Consider the following 24,394-nt stretch of genomic DNA (forward strand, 5'->3'; position numbering starts at 1 on the left):
AAAAGGACATTATTGAAACTCAAAATTATTACTATTAGGCCAATGAGAGAGTTCAATAACAGCCTGAAAAGTGGCAAAAGCCGGTGTCCTGAAAATGTGTGCTACCTATTAGGATGAGCTACCAACGCTATAATCTGGTAGTTTTAGGGTTAGGCTTTGTTCTTATAATGGTTATACTATAAAGTCTCTTGGCATATTTAGGTTGTGGAAATCTCAAAATGATTCAGTGACTCACTTATTGCACATAAGATGCTCGTTTGTCACCACCTAGTGGCATCTCCAGAAGTGGTCACTAAACAAGTCAATTAATGAACCTGAACAAATTTGTGATACAGAAGCAAGCCACAACAAAGTAGCCTTCATTTTTGCAGCGAATTCTGCACAATTGTGCTGATAATTTGCTATACTTGAGTCATTAAAATAGCTGTATAAGTTGGTGCTTTTAGCTTATTAAAAAAAAAAATAACCCCAGAAAACATGTTCATTGATCAGTAATTGTCTCACCTTTTTTGTCCCTAATGAGTTTGTATCCCTGTGAGTTATGAACTTCAGACAAGGATGACAGTTGGACCACCGATTTTATTTTATTTATTTATTTTATTTTTTGTATTTTTTTTTTTTTTTTGAAAAATGAATTCATGCTGGGTTTGTAGTGTGGTGATTCGGCCTTAATACCTCAGGATGTGAATTAGTTTTCAATAATTAAATGATCGGTGTCGGCTTATACCGCAGTTACCACATGTATTATGCGGAAAACACGGAATCTAGTCAGAAAAATGGCATTAGCAATAAAACACAATGTCATATTTGGACAAAAATGAATGTTTGAATGTACAATTAATCAAATTAAAATTGTGATATGTCCTAGTGTGATAATTAAACTAAAAAATTCTCTAATTTAATAAAATTATAAATAAATAATCTGCAAGTGATGCGTGCTTCAAAATGAATGTGTAGAGATGGCCGCTCATATACTGAAAACACCTCATCATGATTTTCACACGCACTCTTGTGTGTGTGTGAGATGACAGAGCACTCTGAAGTGCGCAGCACATACAGACTATGTATTTAATTAAATCATAGTTTACGGGGATTAATAATCACACTTGGCCATGTAGCAAACTGCTTATCTGGAGGTGAGAAACTGCCATCAAAAACACACAGAAATGCCAAAATAAAAGCTAAAATAGACACGTTTTTGCTTAAATATTGCCCTTGTTTGGCGCATAAAGTGTCCTGGAAATATCCTGGGAAATTGTGCCTTGAAAAGAATGGTAACCCTGAAGAGGATGTTGCATAAGGCATCATCAATAAGCTGTTGATCAGTCAAAAATCTAAGGCATCTCAAATGATTTTCAATCAATCAGGCGTTTTTGACCTGGTCTTGTTTTATCTCAACATTTCTAAATAATTGAGAAAAGGGGTTAGGAAGTGTGTGTGTTTATCTCTCACCTTGTTTTTATGAGTTGCCGGTGTCAGTAGGGTCATTGTGGGGCTGAGAGGGGACTCCTCTTCTTCATGCTCTGGGTTCACGACAAGGGCAGCTCACAGAGTGTAAACATGGCATGGGACACAGCTGCAGGACCATGCCCCGTCTTTAGGGGCAGTGAACGGTTTAACAGCCATGAGGTTACCCCTGGCTTATGGTTTAGCTATTTCAGACCATGTAATGTCTTTTTGCCTTAATTTACATTTATGCATTTGGCAGCCGCTTTTATCCAAAGCGACTTACAGTGCACTTATTACTGGAGTTAAGTGCCTTGCTCAAGGGCACAATGGTGGTGGCTGTGGGGATTGAACCAGCAATCTTCTGATTATCAGTTATGTGCTTTAGTCCACCACTCCTCAATTTGTAAAGCCATTTGAAATTCTTGGAGAAAAACATTCCACATTTTGAAGTTATTTATGAGTAGGAATAGTAATGATTGACATAAATCATTCATTACAAATCATTAGTTTAGTTCATTTTTAAAAGTGCTTGTTTGAACTAGCAATTGTGACACAAGTGACTTTTTCTGAAGATGGAGGTATGCACAGTTTGCTTTCAAACAATCTGTACAATTCAGCCAACTGAAGATGAGACTCTGTTACTGTACCACACCAGCAGTGACCCCTGTCCTCCCCAGGCCAGCACAAGGGGAGGTTTTTACAGGTGCTGCTGCTGTTAAGTTATGCACAAGTATAATCCCATATAAAACCACTGGAGCAATAACCTGGCCTAATAACATGTACTGAAACATATGCAAGGAAATAGAAAGACCGCTTTTCCCTCTCTGTTCATAGACAAGTTGCCTCGCTGCTAGACCCTTTGTTTTTGTTGTTGCATCAGTTGCAAACATTGTTGGAGTACTTGTAAACTCTGCTAAATGATTTGGCAAATAATTCTTTTTAAAAGTTCCACTCTTCAATGGAGGGGGATGGAAGTTCTTTGGGGTGTGCTTGGTTTTTTTATTGCCTGGTTTTATAGGCTTCTGCTGGATTCTTGGAGGGACTTCAAAACAACAAAACTCACCTCCCTGTCCCTTTAGGCTGGGGTCAAAGACAGTTCATAGGTTCATTTTTAAGTTTAGGCCTGTTATTGTGCCCTTTCACTGAATAAACAGAAAGCTAGTCATTTGCGTATTTCTTGATTAATTGAAACTTAAATTCAGGTCGCATCCACTCTCCTTGCACTCGCTTGAGCATTGCAGAATATAGTCTAGGGGTGCTTCGATACCAACATTTTGGCTTTGGTACGATACCAGCACTGGTACCTCGGTGGCGACACCAACTCAATACTTAGGAAACAAATAAAAAAAACTCAGATTTTTGATGAAATGACACAGATAATTACTTGTCTAAAAGAACTGCATAAAGTCTTATAGATACAAATTATGCCTTAACTGTTTTCTGGATTTCATGTTAAATGTTTTAATGAAATGTTATGATCAAATTGTGTTTAATCAAATACATATTGTACAGCTTTAATCAAATGAAAATATAATACTTTTCAACTATATATATATATATATATATATATATATATATATATATATATATATATATATGATGCACAATAGAGCTTTAAAGTATTAATGAAAACATTAAATTATGAAAACAATCTGATTACCTGAGGCAAAAGGCTGCTAAAAAAATGGCTAAATCACAACATGCTGATATTCAGTACACTTGCTTATGTGATATTGCTTACAGATAATAATCTAATATTATGTTATTGTTACTATGAGTATTATTTTAACTGCTTTGAATATTACACTTTTATACAGTAGTAATATTTTTCTGTCGTAATGTCTTCAATTTCACGCAATCAGTTGAACAGAGTTCTCATTTCAGCTGGACTTTTATTTTGAAAGATCTTTAAAGTTCTTCCTGTTTGTGAAGAGTTTGTTATATCAAGCTTCCCGTGACTCGCAAGCTGAAATCTCTGAACTGCAATGGAGAAAGAGTTCATTTGAGAGTTCATAGCCGGTTATACACTCAACACACTGATCTGTGACTCTGCAGATGGATACTATTGGACACACTGCATGATCATAATCAATTATTAGTAGTGTGTGTGTGTGTGTGTGTGTGTGTGTGTGTGTGTGTGTGTGTGTGAAGATGAGAGGGCAGAGAGGCGCCTCTTATTCATACGGTGGCGCGCAGTGCACGTGACCATATTATTGCATTAAATGACATCCATCTGCAGTTTAAAGGTGCTATATGTAAGATTGACAAGTGTTTGAAATGGGTACTGCAGTCCAAATTCAAAATATTGGAGAGTTGTCTGCCCCACCTCAGACTCAACTTATGTGGGTTGCCAGAATGTTGACACACAAATTAGCCAAATCAGCATCCGTTTTAAAGGATTTCTGGGCTTTAAGCTGTCTCCATCTTCCAAAGGCATCTCCAGTATTTATCCTTGTTTTACTACGCCTCTGGTCATGGTGGTTTTTAGACGGATGGTGAGGCTTTTTAGGTCGGGTGGAATCTGTTACCTCTGATCCAGTTCGTTTGCTGGCTTCCATGGCTGCAGCACGCAGTGTTGTTTGCCTGTAAACTTGTTCAAATCTGGCAACCCGGTGGTGTTGAAATACTATTGGTGAGTGGGCAGTGGGTGGGATCACACAGGCCAAAACATAAACAGAAGGAAACTTCAAAGTAGAATATTCTGGCTGTAGCACTGTTATCTGAGAAGCCAGTATTTCAACTTAGCATGTTTCCTAATTCTCTAATGACATATTATGGTCATTTTATGATTTAGTACAGTAAAAATATTACATATAGCACCTTTAATAATCACACTTGGCCATATAGAGGCTTTTTTATTATTATTTTCAAATAGGGCTGCAACTAACAATTATTTTGATAATCGATTAATCTAACGATTATTGGACTATTTTGTGATTGTTGCAACGATTAATCATTAGCTCTTAACCGATTATTCAGCTTGTGCCCCGACTTATAAGGTTGTATTAAACGTGCTTACTAATGAGGACAAAATCATCTTTTAAAAGTACTTCTAAATGACATTCACTGAATTAAAGGAAAAAATACTTTTAATTCAGTAAAGAATCCAAAAATCTAATTATCAAGTGTTTGTGTCTTGTTTTCCATTTTAAAATGGTCTAAAAATCCTTAAAACAAGATACATTTACTTAAGAAGCAACTTATAATATATTTTTTGTATTAAATACACATATTTTTCACATGGTTATACTTCTGCAATTGCAGACAAAATATACTTATTTCAAGATCTCTTCTCTAAAAGCAAGTCTAAATATCTTATGCTGCTTCCCAGGTGAATGCATCTTTTTAAAGGATTTTTAGATATTTTAAAATATTTGTATTTTATAATATTATATTCAACATTCTCAGATAACAATTTTTTCTTTCTGCAATATAGCTGCTAAAGAAAATGTGTGTTGTTTTATAGGAGTTTTAGATATTTATATTGGAAAACAAACAAATCAGTTTTATTTTGTTGCAGTGTATAATGGGGTGAAGACTACCCTCTCTCACCTTTCTGTTCACTTCAATCCATTTTTAACTCACAAAAAACAAACTCTCTCTTATTAATAAAGCTGCGTATTGCCAGTTTTCCTCACGATAAGAAATGCACAGTGACACATACACTACCGGTCAAAAGTTTTGAAACACTTGACCGAAATGTTTCTCATGATCTTAAAAATCTTTTGATCTGAAGGCGTGTGCTTAAATGTTTGAAATTAGTTTTGTAGACAAAAATATAATTGTGCCATCATATTAATTTATTTCATTATGAAACTCAAATGTAATTTAAAAAAAAGTTTCTGAAATTGATGACGGACCAAATAATAAAGAAAAGCAGCCAATAAGTTCCTAACATAGATGGGAACTCCTTCAATACTGTTTAAAAAGCATCCCAGGGTGATACCTCAAGAAGTTGGTTGAGAAAATGTCAAGAGTACATGTCTGCAAATTCTAGGCAAAGGGTGACTACTTTAAAGATTCTAAAATATAACACAGTTATGATTTATTTTGGATTTTGTTTAGTCACAACATAATTCCCATAGTTCCATTTATGTTATTCCATAGTTTTGATGACTTTACTATTATTCTAAAATGTGAAAAAAACAAAATTATAATAAAATATAATACTTATAAAGAATAAGTGTTTCAAAACTTTTGACCGGTAGTGTATATTATGATTCCGTAAGTCAGCCATCACGTTATAATCTAGCTGCATTAAGCGTGCACGCTCGAGGGATGAGCGTCCCTGCGACAGAGTATGTCTCAGCCGGGTGGAGTTTCAATCTATTCCCCCTTCGATCGGGACATTTGTGCAACTCATAGAAGAGGTGCTGACCGCACAGAGAAATGCCACTTTCAGAGTTTGTAGTTATTTACATGATCTGCTTCCTTATTATTTGAACTTTAATAAAGCTATAACGCATTAAATATAACTGCTATAAAGATGTAACGCCGGGGTGTTTCCTTTAAAGAGCTCCGGCTCCGCTTATTCCACAATGAGAGTGCTTCAGTATTTACTTATTTTGTATTTTTGCAGCTGCAGTGCTACTCTCACTCGTCATCATTAGAGTTTAATGTGATTTCATGTTACGTTAAATGGGATCAAATGACCATTCAACAATGAAAATGTTATTTGTTAACAATCGACTAATTGTTTCAGCCCTATTTCCAAATGGTCTTTGATTTCATCTCAAAACTCTCACATTACATTATATTTTGCTAATGGCAGCATACTTTAATATAGTACTGAAATTAACAACAAGATATCATACCGTTTTACATTTTTTGGTATCACGATATTTTGTTAGTACTGGTATACCGCGCAACCCTAATATAGTCATTAAATCTAAGTCATCTCAGTCTAGTGGTTTTGTGGTTAAAAGACAGCTAATATGGGGGAAAGCTATGATGGTTCTAGCCTGTAATTAGGATATAATATTTATGTAGTATGCTTGTGGTTGACACCCTATGGTTCCACGGTAGGCAGGAGAGAATATGCCTTCTGCCGCTTTCAGTGCTGGGTTTTCCATCTTTATGTGGTCACACTCAGACCAAATGCTTTAATAAGTGTTTTTCACACTGTAGAGGAAGCCAGGCGTGCCCCATAGGTGTGACTGAAAGCAAACAAATGACCATGGTCTCTAATAAATTGACTTATTTTGTAAGACGGAAAGAAAGGAAAGGCTCATGTTACAATCAGCAGACACATGTCACATATTCAATAAAATTGCCTCATTTATGACATCATCCATATGGCCTTCTTTTTATCCATCTTAATTTTAGTAAAATAATTTCTAAATCGTTTCCAATGGTAATATTGATTTGAAGAATGTAACCTAATATGGTCTATTATCCCTCGTTGTTGGTACTATATTGGTCGTTTTAAACTGCCTCTAAGCTTACTTTGGATTAAAACAATAATTCATTTTTTTTTTAATCATACCAGTCTGATTTTTGCAAATTTCTTACTATAAGACCTAAATAAGGCAGTTGTTGCTCGACTTTGTCCAGCAAGTACACATGCAAATCAGACCACAATTGGCCTAGGAGTTGTGTGCATGCTTCAAAAGACAGATGTGATGTGTGTGTGTTCAAACATTCGATTCTGCATTGTGTCATGCATACTTGGACACACAGTTGAAGACTAGCTCGACAATGCAAAAACATACTGTAGCTCGATTATAACTGTGCATGTAAAATGTACTTCAAGACTAGTGTTGTCAAAAGTACCGGTACTTCGGTACCAAGTCGATACTAAAAAAAGATGTACCTATACCAGTGTTTCTGCAGTACCGGTAGTACCGAGCACCAACTCTTATCCGGTACCAGCGCGCAGTATGACTGACACACAACAGCTTTAAAATGCTAATTTTGAGCGCGTGCTCTGTTACTTCTTACAGTGAAATGGACAATTAATCATTAAAATCATGACATGTCCTAGTGTGATTTATTAAACTGCTAAAGGCTGAAATCTTATTGTGGAAGAGCTGCATACTTTGAATGTATAAATCCGACCGCTCATACATATTGAGAATCATTCACGACATGTTGTATCAGATGACAGAGCAGAGCACTAATCTACTGTGAACCCTGCAGCACATGTAAACTATATATTTATATAATTTAATTACAGCATTTGTGCTTTAATCTCAACTCAACTTTACTGATTCACAGTAATACAATTTAAAACATAACATTTATTACCACATACACAAACACCAGTAGTCTAAAATACAAACACTCCAAAACTGTGTCCTACGTTTCATTTGTCAGACTCAAAGGCCAATGTACAGAGATGAGATTTCAGACGTGACTCAAAAGTCTCCATGTCACAAACTGTTCATCCGGAAAGTGAAGATTCAGGCAAAAAATACACGTCAAAATAAAAGCATGTTTCAAAATATAAGCTAGAGCCCTGAAATTGAAGAAATTGTAAAATGTAATATTCACTGTAATAATAATAATGAAGCAATATATCACAAGCAAGACTGCTGTTGAATAAATGTTTGGCAAAAAAAAAAAAAAATGCAATGACGACATGTTGAAAAGTTATATTTTCACATGTTAAAATATTTAAGAATGAAATTTGATGATGAAATTAAATTAAACTAAAACATATAGTTCTGGAAAATAATAATAACAAAAAGGAAAACATGATTTGGTAAAGAATAAAACAGATTTCAGTAGGGTGCTACTTAAAAACAATTAAGCAATGCATCCTTGATTGAGAAACACTTGAAGGAAACATGGATTTCTTTTAATTTATTATTTACATTGAAAAGTAACTTAAAATAGGCTAAAATGTGTGTTCAATAGCACATTGTCATTTTAGCATATTTATGCTGTGGTACCAAAATTAGTATCAAGAACCGTGAAATTCCACTGGTATCGGTACCGATTACTGAAATGTTGGTACTGTGACAACACTATTCAAGACAGGGATGCTTTTCCAACAGTCCTGAAGGAGTTGCTGTTTTCCCTTTACTGTCCAATTTGAGATTTAGATATTTCTACATTTTGTGTAGAAATTCATATGTAGGCACAATTTATATTCTAATTTCACGCATATAAGCTAATAATCTAAATGAGACCTCCATTGAAAAGCTGATCATATATTGTGTTTCTTGTTTAGGTTGGGCCCATGTGGTTTGTGCACTTTACATCCCAGAGGTAGAGTTCGCCAATGTATCCACCATGGAGCCCATCGTGCTTCAGTCTGTCCCCCATGAACGTTATAACAAGGTAACTTTTGTATCATCAGAATGACCACTTTACAAGACAGGCACAAGCCCAATTGTTGTACATGTGTTGCTATTGCACTAAGGTGTTGATGGCTTGGATATCAATTGGAAAGTGAAGACTTAACATAAGGGCCTAAAATCAGTTCAACAATGTAAACACTATGTAAGTAATGTGTTTAGGTCTTTGCTGTGAGCATGTGGTCTTAAGGTAACAAGTGCTACATTTATCAATCTTGCATAAACAGAATGTTGCCATTAATTCTGATCCAAGGCTGAATTAACTGAATTTGTGGTCTATGTTACAGCAAACTTGCCATAGTTATGATTGAATCTCTTTATATAATATACATATACCATAGTAATATGATAACAGCACAAATGTATAATTGTATGTCTGCTGATTTCTGGCCTGGATCTGGGATCTTTGCAAGTGTTGGATTACTGCTCATTGGATTCTTGTGCATCATTGTAACTTAAGAATGGTAAAGTCCAAATGTTTAAATATTGGCTAAATCTTTTTCACTCAACCGCAAGGATAAGGAAAACAATGTTTGCTTGAACTAATAGGATATGCTATCATGACACTGTTCTTTCATATTTCATTTAATAACATAATTATGTTGTGTTTTCTGTGGATGCCCTTCAATGCATTAGAAAACTAAAATATAATCAGTTAGTGTTATATGATTTGGATTCAATACTGTGTCTGATGATTTGCAGGACTAAGGAGCCTAGTTTAATCTCATGCTTGAAATAGTAGGTGTAAAATCTGTGATAAAATAGATTCAGCTCTGTTGGCAATTGAGTCTTCACTGTGTGCCAATTTAAAATGGTATGGTTATCACTTGCCTAATAATTGAGGCGCTTGGAAGGGTGGCTTCTGAGTTAAATCGGTAGAGCCTTCACGCTAAACAAGCTGTGGGTCATGCTGCAATACATTATATACCATAATGACTGCTTTCAAGAACTGGAGATTTCTGTATATGAGGAATCACTTTAGTGACTTTTTTTTATTCTTGTAGACGTGCTACATCTGTGAGGAACAAGGCCGTGAGAGTAAAGCTGCTACTGGAGCCTGCATGACATGCAACAAACATGGCTGCCGACAGGCGTTCCACGTCACATGGTGAGTCATAGAACCCTGATCTTCCATCATTGCGCTAGATGGATGCCTTTGACCTTTATGGCGCATCTCACTATTTTTCTTTTTTTTTTTGGCATCTCACGCAGGAGCACTGTGTTTTTTAGACACTGTGTCAGATGAAAAAAGCATCCGTTTTTAAAACTGCTTGCTTTTAAGAGCATCTCGAGACACCTGCATTCTATTGTATTTGTTGCGCTGCTTTGAGCTTTTCTTTTTTTTTTTTTTTTTTTTTAGCTCAAGAGCACGTTGTGTCTGGACATACCTTTTAAAGGAATATTCCTGGTTCAATACAAGTTAAGCTCAATCGACAGCATTTGTGGCATAATGTTGATTACCACAAAAATGTATTTTGACTCGTCCCTCCTTTTCTTAAAAAAAAAGCACAAATTTAGGTTTCAGTGAGGCACTTACAATGAAAGTGAATGTGGCCAATTTTTGGAGGGCAAAGAATTGTGAAACTAATAATTTTATAAAAGCACTTGCATTAATTCTTCTGTAAAAACTCATGTATTATTTGAGCTGTAAATTTGTTTAAATCGTTGTTTTTACAGTCTTTTTGGGGTTGTAGGGTTTGTAAAATTGTAAAATTGGCAATAACTTTACTCGGAAAAGGTTAGTAAGCAATTTTATCATACTAAAAACATGTTAACAAACTTACTGTTTATGTCTTGTGACTATCATTTTGAAACGGAGTATTTAAACGTTCAGAAATTGGCCCCCATTCACTTCCATTGTGAGTGCCTCACTGGAACCCAGATTTTTGCTGGTTTTTTTTTTTTTTTTTTTTTTTGTGGTAATTAATATTGTGCCACAAATGTTGTCAGTTGAGCTTAATTTGTGTTGAACCCGGAATACTCCTTTAAGGCCAAAGTATACTTTTTTCCGCTGCAAGTTTCATCATCAGCACAGTATGCACGTTCTGTCCACAGCAGCCTGGTTTTTCTAGATACTTGGACATTCGGCATCTTTTGCTCACCTTCGGTGCATGCGTCTGCCATTTGACTGTGCTAGAAGAGTAACAAAGCAGTTACGGAACTACAAGCCCATATGGAATACGTGGTCAAAAGAGTATACTTTGAAAGGCTGAGTGCTCGACCGTGCGTGAGATGGAACAGCACGGAAAAACTATGTGTACCTAAGCCTTTAGGCATGCTAACATCCTTAATCATTCCATGTGTGAAAATATTTGGAATGACCATTTTAAATTCCAAAATATATGCCTCTGTGATCAGTTGAAATCCCTTTAATTGGGTAAAAAATATATAATAATCATAAATATATCTCTATTAATATATAATAATAATTATGGTCGGCATGAGTACTCTAGTCCTCAGACGTGACTGCAGTGATTGATCATGAAAACGATGATCGATAATGATCATGTGAGACATGACTTTTCACTAAATTTGAAATTGAGTGACCACAATACACAGACGTGTCAAAGAGGGGCCTAATTTTTAATTTTGAGATTGATTACATTGTGATTTTCAGCGTTACCTTGATTATCAACAGAGATGTCTCATAGCAACCAAATGGATAAACAATGCTGCATTGCTTTTGTTCAACAGATTTAAGATATTCAAAAGGGAGAATAATTTACCATGTTTTGAACACCTGTCTCTGCAAACGCTTCCCAAAGAATTTATATTATTTTGTAATTTGTGAATATGAAACATGAATATTTTTAATTGACTGTAAATCTCTCTGGGTGCCGTCATTTTTGCGTGATGTTGAAAATCAGAGTTACAGATTTCCGCACGAGTTTCCATGTTAAAAGTCCCTTTTTTTTTTATTTAGTGCTCAGTTTGCTGGGTTGCTGTGCGAAGAACAGGGTTCAGATGCTGATAATGTGAAATACTGTGGATACTGCAAGTACCATTACAGCAAACTGGTAAGATTCTGTTTTTTTCTCTAACTATATAACACATCCTGGCATAAAGCACAGCTGCTGGTGCTCCCACAGAATTTATGCTGTTCATCACTGACAGCACAAAAATTGTAACTTGATTTTAAAGAGATTTGATTGTGAGATTGGCTTTCGTTCTTGTCCAGGCCGAGGATAAATAGCACCAACAGAGTACCAGAAATGTACAATAAAGATTGTTCAGTTGCAAGTAGATATGATTTTACCCACAAATTACTTGTTTTACTTGTTAATTAGTATGTGTGATTATCATGTTTTATGTTTCTCTCAGCAGTGCTCCATATAGGTTTACTTGATGGCTCTTTTTCATCTTGGAGCACTCAAGCTTTTGAGTTTTCCCGAGTTATACATTCAGCTATACGCGAATTATTTTGAGCATAGAGTGACTGTGTCGATATTATTTAAGTTGTTATTGCGCATCCGGAATAGCATGTGAATGCACCATGCTTTTGAAAGACACTCCCTCATCTGGAAAAGCTCTCATTTCTTGAATGTCTAGCACTCCTGGTCCAATTACAGCTGCTGAAAGCAGCTTCCACCCCCAGTGGCCCCTGCCACCTCCACGATCTCCCTCAAACCCTTTAACCCCTTAATCTCATTGACAATCAACAGCAACTCACTGGACCTTTGTCTGTGGCTCTCCTTTCCTCTCCTTCCCATCACCCATAGGGCTAGGGTTTCAGAGAGATACAAGGACAGCCCAGTGGCAGCTCTCAGTGACAGCAAAACGGCCTGTGGTTTTCCGTCTAGCTCTGCGCATGCCTTAGTGTGCACATGGGCTTGTGTGTGTGTGTGTGTGTGTGTGTGTGTGTGTGGCGCGAGGGGTTTTACTCACTCCAACCCTAGAGCTACACTGAGCTTTAGAGCCGCAGCCCCCTGCTGCTTCTCAGATTTGTGCTGTGTGTTTGTGTCTCCAATCCAACAAAGGCTTCTCACATACAGCTAGTCCTCTACAGGTCTTCTGAGCGAGGTGCTAGAGGCGGAGCCAGTGCTTTGTGATGTTCTCGTTTGGGGAATGTAATGAGAGAGGAGGGATAGTGATGTTTGTTTATTTATGTGCGTGTCATTTTATTTCATTCAAGTACTAATACAGGGTTCCCGCGGATCCTTAAGAAGTCTTAAAATGTCTTAAATTCAGTTTTCTGAAGTTTAAGGTCATAAAAAGTCTTAAATTTGGGAGCAGAAAGACAGGAATCGTGATATGACCTAATGTGATTATCAAACTTCAAAAGAATACGATTTAATTAAATAAATGCCTGCGCTGCATCCTTCAGAGTGAAAACGTGGCACTGTTGTATTTTCTCCAAACACGTGGGGGCTTGTGAGTGTTTTCAGCTGTTGCAGAGCAGTTCACAATCATTAGGCTATATCGGAAATGTATGACTAGCTATCACTAATGATCAACTGTTGATGATGTAGTGTTGATGAAATATGACAATGCTTGCTTTTAACTGTTTATATTATAATACTTTGTAGATTATTGTATGAGTGCACATTTTATTTCCCTTATTTGTTTGAATGAGCAGCTGGAAGAAGTGAAGCACAAACATTTCAAAATAAGAGTCCCTGGTGTATTTTAGCCTTTAAAGTTTAAAGTTCTGTGCTGTGAGTCCTTTTTTCCTTTTTTTCTTTTTTCTGGTTAAAAATTGCATCTGGATTTTAATTCAGTTTGGACTCTTGTATCCTCTGTCTGGCCCTCAATATCACAGGAAGACTAAGAACATTTAATATAGACTACCACTTTCAACACATTGTCATATCATCAAAATCCAATATTAGTTGACCTCTAATTTGTATTTATATATTGGTACATAAACCAATTTTAATGTGATATATGTGGAAAACATGTCTTGCATACAGTAGACCCTATTCTGTTTTACTGATACGCAATGTTAAGACCATGTTGAATGTATGCTCCTGCCTGTTTAAGTAAGAGTTAAGTAAGTGTGATCCATGATTTATTTTGAGATTGTTTTGGTATGGGGATATGGTATTAATTTTATTTGTTCGGGTCTTGAAAAAGGTCTTAAAAAGTCTTAAATTTGATTTTAAAAACACTGCAGCAACCCTGTAAAAAAACGTTTTTATTTTTATGGCAAATAGAAGCCAAACTTTTTTATTTTTTTTTTTATTTTTTTTTTTATAAAGATGTGGTTGTGATATTTTTTTATTGTAAGCTATTCATTCACATTTTACAGTTTATTGGTTTTGGTTGAGAATTTTAGCATATCAGTGGTGGCCTGAATTGTTTTTAAATTATTTATTTTTTTTAATTTATTTTTTTAAATTCCTCATTGTCATTTTTGTCAGATTAAAGTGACAAGCTGTTGCTTGATTTGTTTATTGTCATCCTTTGTGGTTTTATCACTATTGTATATCAAGGCGTGATATTTCTGCAGGATGTACCATGTCTCCCTGTCGCAATGTTAATGGATTGATGGCATCAGCACAGTCTTTTGGATTAATAGTTCAATAGCTGGCTACTAACCTCTGACTTTTCCATGTAGGCCTTTGTTTCAGTTGGCTGCTGGTAAATAAAGGCCATTTTGTGTGACCAGCATTTTTTTTTTATGTGGCAGTTGTTAACAACAGCAGCTTTAGAGACTGTTGACTTAAATAGAGAAATAGCAGATTTGATTAATATTTTTGAAAATAAATGCTCTGAAATTGGAGTAAAAATTTACTATTTTAAATTGTGAGTTGTGAGAAAATAAGCATTTGTCAGTTTGGACGTCAAGTTCATGTATTATGTCACTTTTCCGTAAATATAAAATTAGCTGCTGTTGTTGGTACAAAGAGTTGATATGCAATGGTTTCATAGAGGAAACAAATATAGTTAGCACTCTTAAAGTAAAGTTTTGCCTTTCCTGGATACTTTCCCCTTAAGTTGACTTGTTCAGCTCATGCAAGTTACATTTGATAGAGTAGTGTCTCAAAAAATAAAAAGTGATTTGTCATGACAATGTGTCTAATTTTTCTGTAATTGTCCTCTATTTTGTGTCCTTTGTCTCAGTAAGGGCTTTTTTCTTTGTTACGAAAAGATAGAGAAGTAGGTGAAAAAAGGTAAATGGACAGACTAAAAATGGTAACTCGAAATTCCTCTTTCACCTTTTAGAGGAGGAGCAAAGGCTGTGGTAGTAGGGCTCAAAGCTTAAGTGATTCTTCCACTCACTCTTTTGATAAGCACCATGACAAGCAAAAGAAGGTAAGGCAGCCTCTAGATCTACCTCACTTCCTGCCATGTGTGATTGATGCCTCCTCCTCACAGCTTCAGACTATGAGGTAAACATAAAACCAAAACTCTTGTTTGTTGGAAATACACTTCGCTGTGATTAGTTTTGCTTAAATAACATGAGCCTCTGTCACCTTGAGCTACCACCCCAACACACACACTTTTCATATCCCACAAAGCTTTTAGAGCCACGGGAGAGAGAAGAGTGCCTTTTATCGCTCAAAGTGATTAGTATTTTGGTGCTGCCACAAATTATCAACAAAAAGAGTACTGTATTCATAGAAAAGCATCCGTCATGGCCATTAGTTCCACTGAGTATGTTTAATCAGTATTGATAGGTAGTGTAGTAATTTGTTCCACAAATTTTCTACAAGATTTGCAATACGCATCCATACCGAATGAAACATGTAGCATTATTAGCCCTGCTTGCCTGCCCATCTAATTTAATGAAGTATAGGCTCTGTAACATGGCCTCATATCAATAAATGTGTATGCAACAGCAGAATATGATCCGTAGTGCATGCAAAATCAAATCGAAGCCTTACTTTGTGTCTCTGTCTGTATCTTTCTCTACTTACTGTAATAGTGGTGGAAAATATACTAATCCAGCACTAGTGCCAGACCTCATAGTGTGAAATGTGTGGAGGAGTGCATCACATCTATCCATCGTCATTGGCAATTTTCTGCCTGTCCCTAGCAGCTCCCACCAGCCACATATTTCAAACACTCAGCCTTTGTGCAGCCATCTTAATCAGTGATAGCTTGCCTGATTTGTCCTGTTTACACCAGGTCATTAAAATGGCTTTTATTGTTGATTTAATATTTATTTGTTTTTTAATTGTATTTTTCAGTCTATTTGTTGTAAGGATTTGTTGGTACATTTGATTTTTTTTAGTCCTTTTTTATAGTCTGTATTGAAAGTTTTTGTGTTTTAAATACTTGGTTATGTGTAATAATTGTTTTTCAGTCTTTGGTTATATTTATTCTAAATAAATGTAAATTTTTGTAGGTGTCTCAAATTTTTTATTTTACATTTTTAGAGGTCGACCGATATATTGGTTTTACCAGTTAATCGTGCCGATAGTTGCTTTTTGGAACTGTCGGTTATCGGCAAAAATAAGCTGATAGTTGCAGAGTTTTTTAAAATTATTATTATTATTATTATTTATTTTTATTCCTCCGTGTTCCATTGTGACTGGCGCTGGAGGATTCAACAGTATAACAGCGGCCTCTAGAAGTTAAATAAAAACAATCTCATGGGGATTTGCTTTATCTAAATCTTTCATCATTGACAATATTCATCCATATTTTTATCCTCACTTCATTGCATCTTTTGTTATTTTGATTAGATTAGAAGTGTTTAAGTTGAAGGGAGGACATGCAAAGAACAATTAAACTTTACAGAAACATGCTCTGTCAGCACATACATTCTGTCTACAACTTCATATGTTGTGAGTAAAAATAAACCTTATTCCTAGCTTAATCTGGAGAAATATATATACATACGCAAAACCATTCATCTGGTGGATATATATATATATATATATATATTAGGCTTTAAAAAGCTTAATTTTGGTAAATAATTATAAAGCATTGTAATGGAGCCAAGTCTCTGTCATTTCAAAATAAGATTCCCTTGTGTCTTTTGTCCTTGTTTATAGTTAAAAATCCTACACTATGCACCAAATCTTACATTTTTCATTCTGGACTGTTGCTGCCTTTGTTTGTGCCCATCATAGTAAGAAAAGACTAAGAAAATCTTTTAAAATTCAATAAATCGATTAAAAAAACCAATCTGCCCATTAATCAGTTATCGGCCTTTTCCATCACCTTAGTTATCATTACCGGCAAAATCCACTATCGGTCAACCTCTATAAATTTAGTCATAATCCTAAATTCATTAAAATTCTACTGAAAAGAGAGAATTAAACAGATCTATTTATTTATTACATTTTTGCCATTTTGAGAGTGACCACGTATTTTAGTCACATTTTAATTGTAAATGAACGCAAAAACAAATGCAATTCCTCTTTAATTTTTAATTTTTTTGATATTACATTTTGTCAAACGTCATTCAGTCTGGAAACAATTCCATTCATTGTTCTGATCATTCTATATAATTTGACAAATAATGTAAAGAAAGTGTTAGGCTACAATTAAGGAGTTGTATTCCATTAATGCATTTGAAGGAATATGCATTCAAAGTTACAAATATGGATGCAGACAATCATCGGATCTGCACATACAGCAGGGAGTGGAGGTCAGACATTGAGGCTGTTGGTTATTTTACACAAATTCACTAATTATTTGAATTGGTTTGAATGAGTTTGCATTGGAAATGCATACCAAAATGGACTGGATGGTGCTCTGTTAAGCCACTTCAAATACAGGCTGTAATCTAGGTCAATGAAAGATTGAATTTGAGATGCCATTTAAAGTAGTTTTTGCTAGAATTATTCAGATATTTACTACTTTGACTTATTCTACATTTGAGACGGGTTGACATGAACAATGATTCGGGTTGGAGCCGTTTTCTTGATGATCTTGTTGTGAAGTGCTTTGTGCTCTGCCATGGGTATTGTTACAACGCTTGATTTGCATTAGCAAAGGGGGCCCATCCCCCCTACTCCACATTCCCAGGTCAAAGGTCAGGGGGCTCAGATGTATACCTAGCTAATTCCAAACCCCAGGGCCAAACAACAATAGAGACAAAAAGCTTCTCAATTTGCAGCTAGTTCAAATGTGCTCTGAAAGGCTGTGGAGAGTGGCATTTGGGAATAAAATGATGTTTTCAATATCTCTGCTTCGCATCTTAAATTCTGACCTGTTTGGGCTTTTTGCTTTATTTCCTGGGCAATTTGTTTGAGTTATTTTTTTAAATTATTGTTATTGTAATTGTAACTTTTTTTTTCTTTTTCTTTTTTTTTTCTTTTAAGAGTTACTGTATTTTGTTGATTTCATAGTTGAATTTTAATATTTAGCCTGAAGCCTCTGGAGTAATTTCTTTGTTCGTCCTGAAAGAGAATCGCTACATCTGCTAAATGCATTGAATTATGATAAATGCCTTGGCTTTTTGTGCTCTTTCCTTTGCAGTCCATTCTGCCTTAACTTTCCTTCTTTGGATAATTAAGATAGCTGTTGGCCTATGTCAAATACTTGCCAGGTGTTTATGTCAGAATATTAATTAATAAATAAATATAATTTTTCATAGCTGCTTTTTTGCCATTTATAGTTTAAATACCCCTTTTAAATAGGTTTAAATTCAATGAATTGCTAGAATTAATCTTAATTACAGCAATTCATTGAATTTACACATTTAAACGGGATTGAAAGATACATAGCTACTTTTTATTTTATTTATTTTTTATAAACAAAGCCAAGTGACGACATGATTCTCACAGTATCGCCTGCCTTGTCAACACCTTTAGGCACAACATTAAGACAGAGTCTTCTCTTTGTTTCCTTTTAAAATTGGCAGTTTCCTTGAAGAGCAAAGGTGTGTTTAACTTTGCAAGCTTTGGAAATGTTGGAAATGTTATATTTTATGTTGTTGTTAATACATTAATATATTTATATATTAGATTTCATTTTGTAGTTTTAGGTAAAAAATTGTCCGTTTAACTGGATTTAAACTTGATTTGTTTTATGATCTGTATTATATGAAAATAATTTTTAAATGTAATAGGAAAAAAGTCACTCTCTAGATATGTAGGATGCAGATGAAAACCAATAGTATTAAGTTTTCAATACAAATAACATCCTTTTCATGCTTTTCTTTTTTTAATTTACAGAATTCCCAGGGTGCTTATTCAAAACCTTCATTTCAAATGCGTATGATTTTCCTATTCAAAGAAAATGACATTTAAAATTGTATATGCACGTAAATGGCATAGAGGAAGTGGAAGCTCATTTTAATTTTCATTGAAAAACTTAAGCCTGAGGGCCTCTGGAATTGTCACCGCCACTTGCACAGGAAAGTAGCATGAACCATTATGTTCAGAATCATTGTTCAGAGACAATGGCTGGAAGATGACAGAAAGGGGCAAAAAAAAAAAAAAAAAAAAATAGACACATTTTTGTATCACTCCAGTGGGAAATGTGTAAATATTCTGTCAGAATGGTTCAGGATCACTGAATGATTTTATAGCCATGCTCTTAAGAACAGAAACGAAGAGGCTGGAGGTGTTCGATTGGAGTGTGAATTGTAAATTTGTTCACGCTCCCGTTTCGGAGCCGCAAATAGACCTGTGTGGCGCGCCGCACTAGATCGGGGTGTAAATTAAGCTGCAGTAGACTACGGTCGGGCCTGCAATGTGAAACCTTTCACATTCAGAGGAAAACACTTTCTTTTGAATCTTTATTGAAAGATGTTCATGGGGAGCACTAGTGGCCATCTTTCGTCAGGAATAAATGTATGCAAAATCTTGACGTGTTCAAAATGTGTCCTTCATTAGCCTAGTTTTCATCCACTTTTCGCGCTATTTTGTTATCAACAAAGTGAAAATGGGTAAAAAAAATTTTTTTGCGAAATTTGCCGTCTTCTGCCTGTTTCCATTCAAATGACCTTTTATCGATAAAAATGGTGTGCGTGATGACGTCATGCCTAAAAAAAACACTTTGTCGCATAAGTTTTGGTTTATCGCATAAGAAATCTGCCCTTAAGCCGTTTCCATACAAAAATGTGTGTTTATCGCTAATTCGCCTCCCAGATGTCCCTAATTTTTTTCCTCCGAAGTTTTGGTAAAATGGGGAGAGTATTGAGACAATTCATTGAAATTAGCCAGCTTACTGTCATTTCAATTTCACAAATAAAAGCAATCAGAAGAGGAGGAATTGCAATCAAAAGGGAGCAGTTGCCCTTCTGATAGGACTGTAATATTGGTCCTGATGTTGCGCCTATCGCAGATTGCCACCGGTCCCGACCCGAAAGCGAATCATCATGGCCCTGTTCAAGCTGGCAACCTGCACTAAGTAGTGGGGAAACTTTCAGTCTTAGTATAAGGACCATCTATCAATGTGTATATGCTGTGTGCTCAGCTATTAAAGAAAAACTGATGCAGTGTAATATCAGGGTTTACATATGAGACATTCCTGATATTCAATAGGCTATTTTGAACAATCATTTAATCTAAAGCATTGCCATCACAACTGCATTATGTCCCGCATATTTGTCCAGCAACTTTTAATGACCAACTGAACTTAATTGTCATCTCAAATTAATTTAATGTCATAATGCAATTTACATTTCCTGAAGAAGCTCAGCAAATGCAAATCGAGGTAAAGAGGATTAGATTTAAAATATTTAAATGTTCAAAAGCTGGTTTTCTGAAAGGGAACTCATTGGACAAATAGTTCTGATAGTTTATAGTCTTGAAAAAAGTGCAGAATATTCTGAGAATGTCATTCAGCCAACTTTTTTCGCCTACAGAACAGGGTAAGGCTAATTTAAGTTTGCGTAAAGAAAGGGCATTTATAGGTATAAAAATATTATTATTTTAATTTGGTAATTATTTTATTTAATACTTTATTCATTTGGTAGGCTAATTTATTTACTTTAATACAGGGAATTTTGCCGGCATTTTTTCAAAAGTATAAACAATAATTTTATAGAATTGGGCTATATGTTAGTGTTCCAAAAAGCACACCACTGATGCTTTTCTCCTAGTATTGTGTATTTATTTTTAATTTAAAACATATTTGTGCACAGAAATGAATTTTTTTTATTTATTTTTTTTTATATTTTTTTTGTATTATAGGCTAATTCCATGACTGCCATCTGTTATTTTGAATGGTGTGGAAAAGCAACTTTAAATAAACGGATGGCCACTGCAATTAAATTAATCGCAAACAGTGGCCATTCATTTGTTCTCTGTGTACTTGTCGATGTGCATGATACGAGATGTTTGTGTTGGCACTCCTGGAAGTGTCATGTTTGCAGCATCGGATCTGTGCTATGCCGTTAAGATCAATCCATAATCACTTACAATAAATTGGCTTTCAAGGCTGTATACCTTGTCGTCATGATTAACACAGGCTAACGATGGGGGTAAATTCTGTCACGTGACACTACATCGTAGTTTTAAGTCTTGACATAGAGTTTATGCGCTAGAGTTAAAAGGAAAAATATTATGTCGACACTTGTGAAATTTTAGCGATAATTTGCATTTCCATCAGCTTTATTTTGATGCACTAAAACTTTTTTAGCAAAAAATCCTTGGATGGAAACGTAGTTACTGTCTCTGCTTTTGATTTTCCCATCTTTCTGTTTCTTTCTTTGTTTCTGGAAATGGCATTGTAGGCTAAGTCCTCCTTGAGGTGTACTCGAAACCTTTAACCATACCCTCTTCATTAACTTTTTTTTTTTTCATCACAGAAACATAAAGAAAGAGATCGGCATAAGCCAAAGCACAAAAAGCCTTTGGAACTCTCGCCCTCCCTGGTACCAGCTCTAATGGTGACCTCTGAGAAGGTGAGTCCACATTAGACCATGTTAGACCCTCTAGAGATTAATTCTGATATAATTTACACTTGTTTTGGCTTTATGACATGTCATTTATAAAGGCATGTTTGAGTCAATAATGATACAGGAAATAGTTTTGTCACTCAATGCTGACCTGCAAATACAGGGAGGAAGGGAAGATGTCAGTCACACTTGAAAATTCTTTGGAAGTGCTCCAAGATTTCTCAGCAGCCTCTTATGAATGTTATGCTGTAGTAATAACTCAAGTGCATTCCAAGTCTTTTAATCCCATGTCTGTGTTTTCCGCTGTTCCACAGAGCTACAACAGCAGCAGTGGAGGAAGTGTCTCCTCCATCTCCTCTTCTCAGAAGCGGCTGGACGACAGCGGAGGCCGCTTTACCAATGCTAATTTCCAGGAAGTTCCGTCTCACTCCAGTTCTAGTTCCAAGGATGGTGGCTCCTCAGATGGCAAGAGCTCTGAGGGCAAGAGCAAGAAGCCCAGCAGTCACAGCACTGGCTCAAGCTCGAGGTCAAGGGGCCGCAAGTCCATGCTGGGCAAACCCCACGGCCCTGTGGTTACAACGGCGACTTCATCCACGGCCCCCTCCTCATTCAGTCCATTTCAGCAAGGTAGGGCCCTTAAATATGCCCACTTAATTTTACACTAGATCGTCAAAGAACTGAATTGGTAAACACCCTCTCTACCTTCTCCATGTTTCTAAATTGAAACAAACAGCGAGATTCAAGTCTAATGTTGACTTCCTGTGTGTGGCATTAGAGAGAGTGTGTTGTGACAGGGCTGGATGGAAGCCAGAAGCCAGAAGCAGTAAGTATGGCGTGTGTGTACGATAAGGCTGTCGTCTGGCTGGCTGCCGTTGGCGCTGTAATATGGAGCGATGAGTCTCTCTGAGCCGGCTGTTCTGTGGGTGGCGTCTCCTGTGTGTATGTGTGTAAGAGTTTTTGTGTGTGGTTGTGTGAGGGAGGCTTGGGAGTCAGAGGAGAGGCATGTTCACTTCCCTTGTTCTATCAAGCAATGATGGAGGGATTGAAGCAGAGGTCACGTCTGGAAAATTCAGACTAATCATTAATGTGTCAAAGTGCGGTGGGGGCCTCCTTGCTTGAGTTACATGAAAACATCGAGGAACTCCCAAAAGAAGAAACAACACAACGTGTTTTCTTAGAGTGCAAAGAGATCAAAAGATGTAGGACTTTAACTGTGGAATCTAATCTGCTGGATGGAAGTATGTCATATCGCCCGAGGTTTGACAACACCTAACTCAGACCCAGTTGTGAGAAGAATATGAGAAATTTGTTATTAAATTGAGCCCTCTGTGTTTGACAATAAGAGTCGTGGTAATATGTAATATTTTCATTGTGCCGTATATGTGAATTTTCTTGTTGTTGTTGATACAACAACCATGGTTAACCCTTTATAGTTCAGGGTTAAACCTGTAATAGCTGTGTCCACTCTGTCCCTCAGGTGGGTCTGCCAGTTAAGAGGTTAAGGAGGCATGTCAGTAAACAGATAGCAGTGCCCTAATCTTGGCCCTTGAGCCATTTTTAAACTTCTGTCATTCACTGATATGATATAGGAGGAGCCTTCTGTAAGTGTGTTAGAAACAAACAAAAAAAACCCCAACTAATTCCCTTTTTGTCAGGGCAGCGATTTTTGCTACATTCCTTTATCGTTGAGACAAGAAATAGTTCACCTAAAAATGAAAATTAATTTACTCGCCTTCATGTCATTCCAAACCCATAAGAATTTTCTTTCTTCCATGGAACACATGAGTTATTTTGCTATATTAAAATAATTATGTAAGGAATAATTGACGACGGCTCGTTGAATTATTGAAAAATAATGCACACCCCGAGGTGGTAATGCGGAAACGACGCGCAGCGGGTGTGCATTATTTTTCAATAATTCAACGGGCCGGAGTCAATTATTCAGCTTATACCACAGTTTCCACACCTTAAGACATCGTTTGGGGTTTTATCTCAAGACATTTTCCGGTTTTCATCCCTAAAACGCTTTTATTAGTGGAACTACTTTCTTCCGCCACAGATTCAGCGTGTTGTTTTGATACTGCCCAAGGCTTCGTTGCTAGTTATTAGTGATGATAATCTTCACCTACGCCATAGTTTTCAAATCTCATTTACATTTGTGTGTATTCAAACACTGTGTATCGGAGCAAAATGTTCACAGTAAAATTGGAAAGTAAATCTTCAGCCACTTTGCCGCAGCTGTAAAAGCATGCATGTAGGAGCTGTTACTTTGGTAAAAGGACGAGTCCTTGCCTGCGGGGAGGGCCTGAATGAACACCTAGATCTGGGTCACCCTTCTTGGCTGCCTACATACCTGATTTTTTGGCTGCCTGCAAAGCTGACTGTCCCACCTAGGAGTTGGAGAAGGAAGAGATGCATTGCGTTTCCTGATATCAGGTCAAGTAAAAAAAAAAAAAAATATATACAACTCTGAACCTCCAAGTTCAGAGTTCTTCATTGCCATCTAAATCATTTTTGCCAGCCTGTTTCTTTTCACAGGGATTAATTCATACCTATTCCACAATTTAGAGAGGATTTTTGGTAATCCTTTGTGGCTAAATCATAAATTTGTACACTAGCATAGGAACACAATCGCTAAGGATATACAGTACTTGAAACTGGTGTATATATATATATATATATAACATGGCAAAAGTTGCTGAACAAACCTGCACAGCCTTGATAATTTGTTTGAGCTAAAACGCTACAGATCTGGCTCTTTGGTTCAATAAAGATGGTACATAGCTGTTGAGTCTGGGCTATGGTCTAATTTGGTGCTACAGCTATGCTGTGTTTCTGTGTATTAAAAAAGTGTGCCTCCAAAACAGTCCTTAGGTATTATAACCAATTGCCACCTCCC

At 36.1% G+C, this 24,394-nt stretch overlaps 1 protein-coding gene across 4 annotated transcripts in view; it reads left to right on the plus strand.

The window, feature by feature from the left end:
- Positions 1-24,394, plus strand: part of mllt10 (MLLT10 histone lysine methyltransferase DOT1L cofactor) — a 65,025-nt gene that overhangs the window by 15,251 nt on the left and 25,380 nt on the right. For all 4 annotated transcript variants that reach the window (XM_051686922.1, XM_051686923.1, XM_051686924.1 and 1 more), the window contains 5 exons: positions 8,624-8,733; positions 9,755-9,858; positions 11,674-11,767; positions 21,406-21,501; positions 21,810-22,122. In XM_051686922.1, coding sequence (XP_051542882.1) covers positions 8,624-8,733; positions 9,755-9,858; positions 11,674-11,767; positions 21,406-21,501; positions 21,810-22,122 — 717 coding nt within the window. The remainder of the gene's footprint in view (positions 1-8,623; positions 8,734-9,754; positions 9,859-11,673; positions 11,768-21,405; positions 21,502-21,809; positions 22,123-24,394) is intronic.

The sequence above is a fragment of the Myxocyprinus asiaticus genome, chromosome 44, assembly GCF_019703515.2.
Source record: "Myxocyprinus asiaticus isolate MX2 ecotype Aquarium Trade chromosome 44, UBuf_Myxa_2, whole genome shotgun sequence".
NCBI lineage: Eukaryota > Metazoa > Chordata > Actinopteri > Cypriniformes > Catostomidae > Myxocyprinus > Myxocyprinus asiaticus.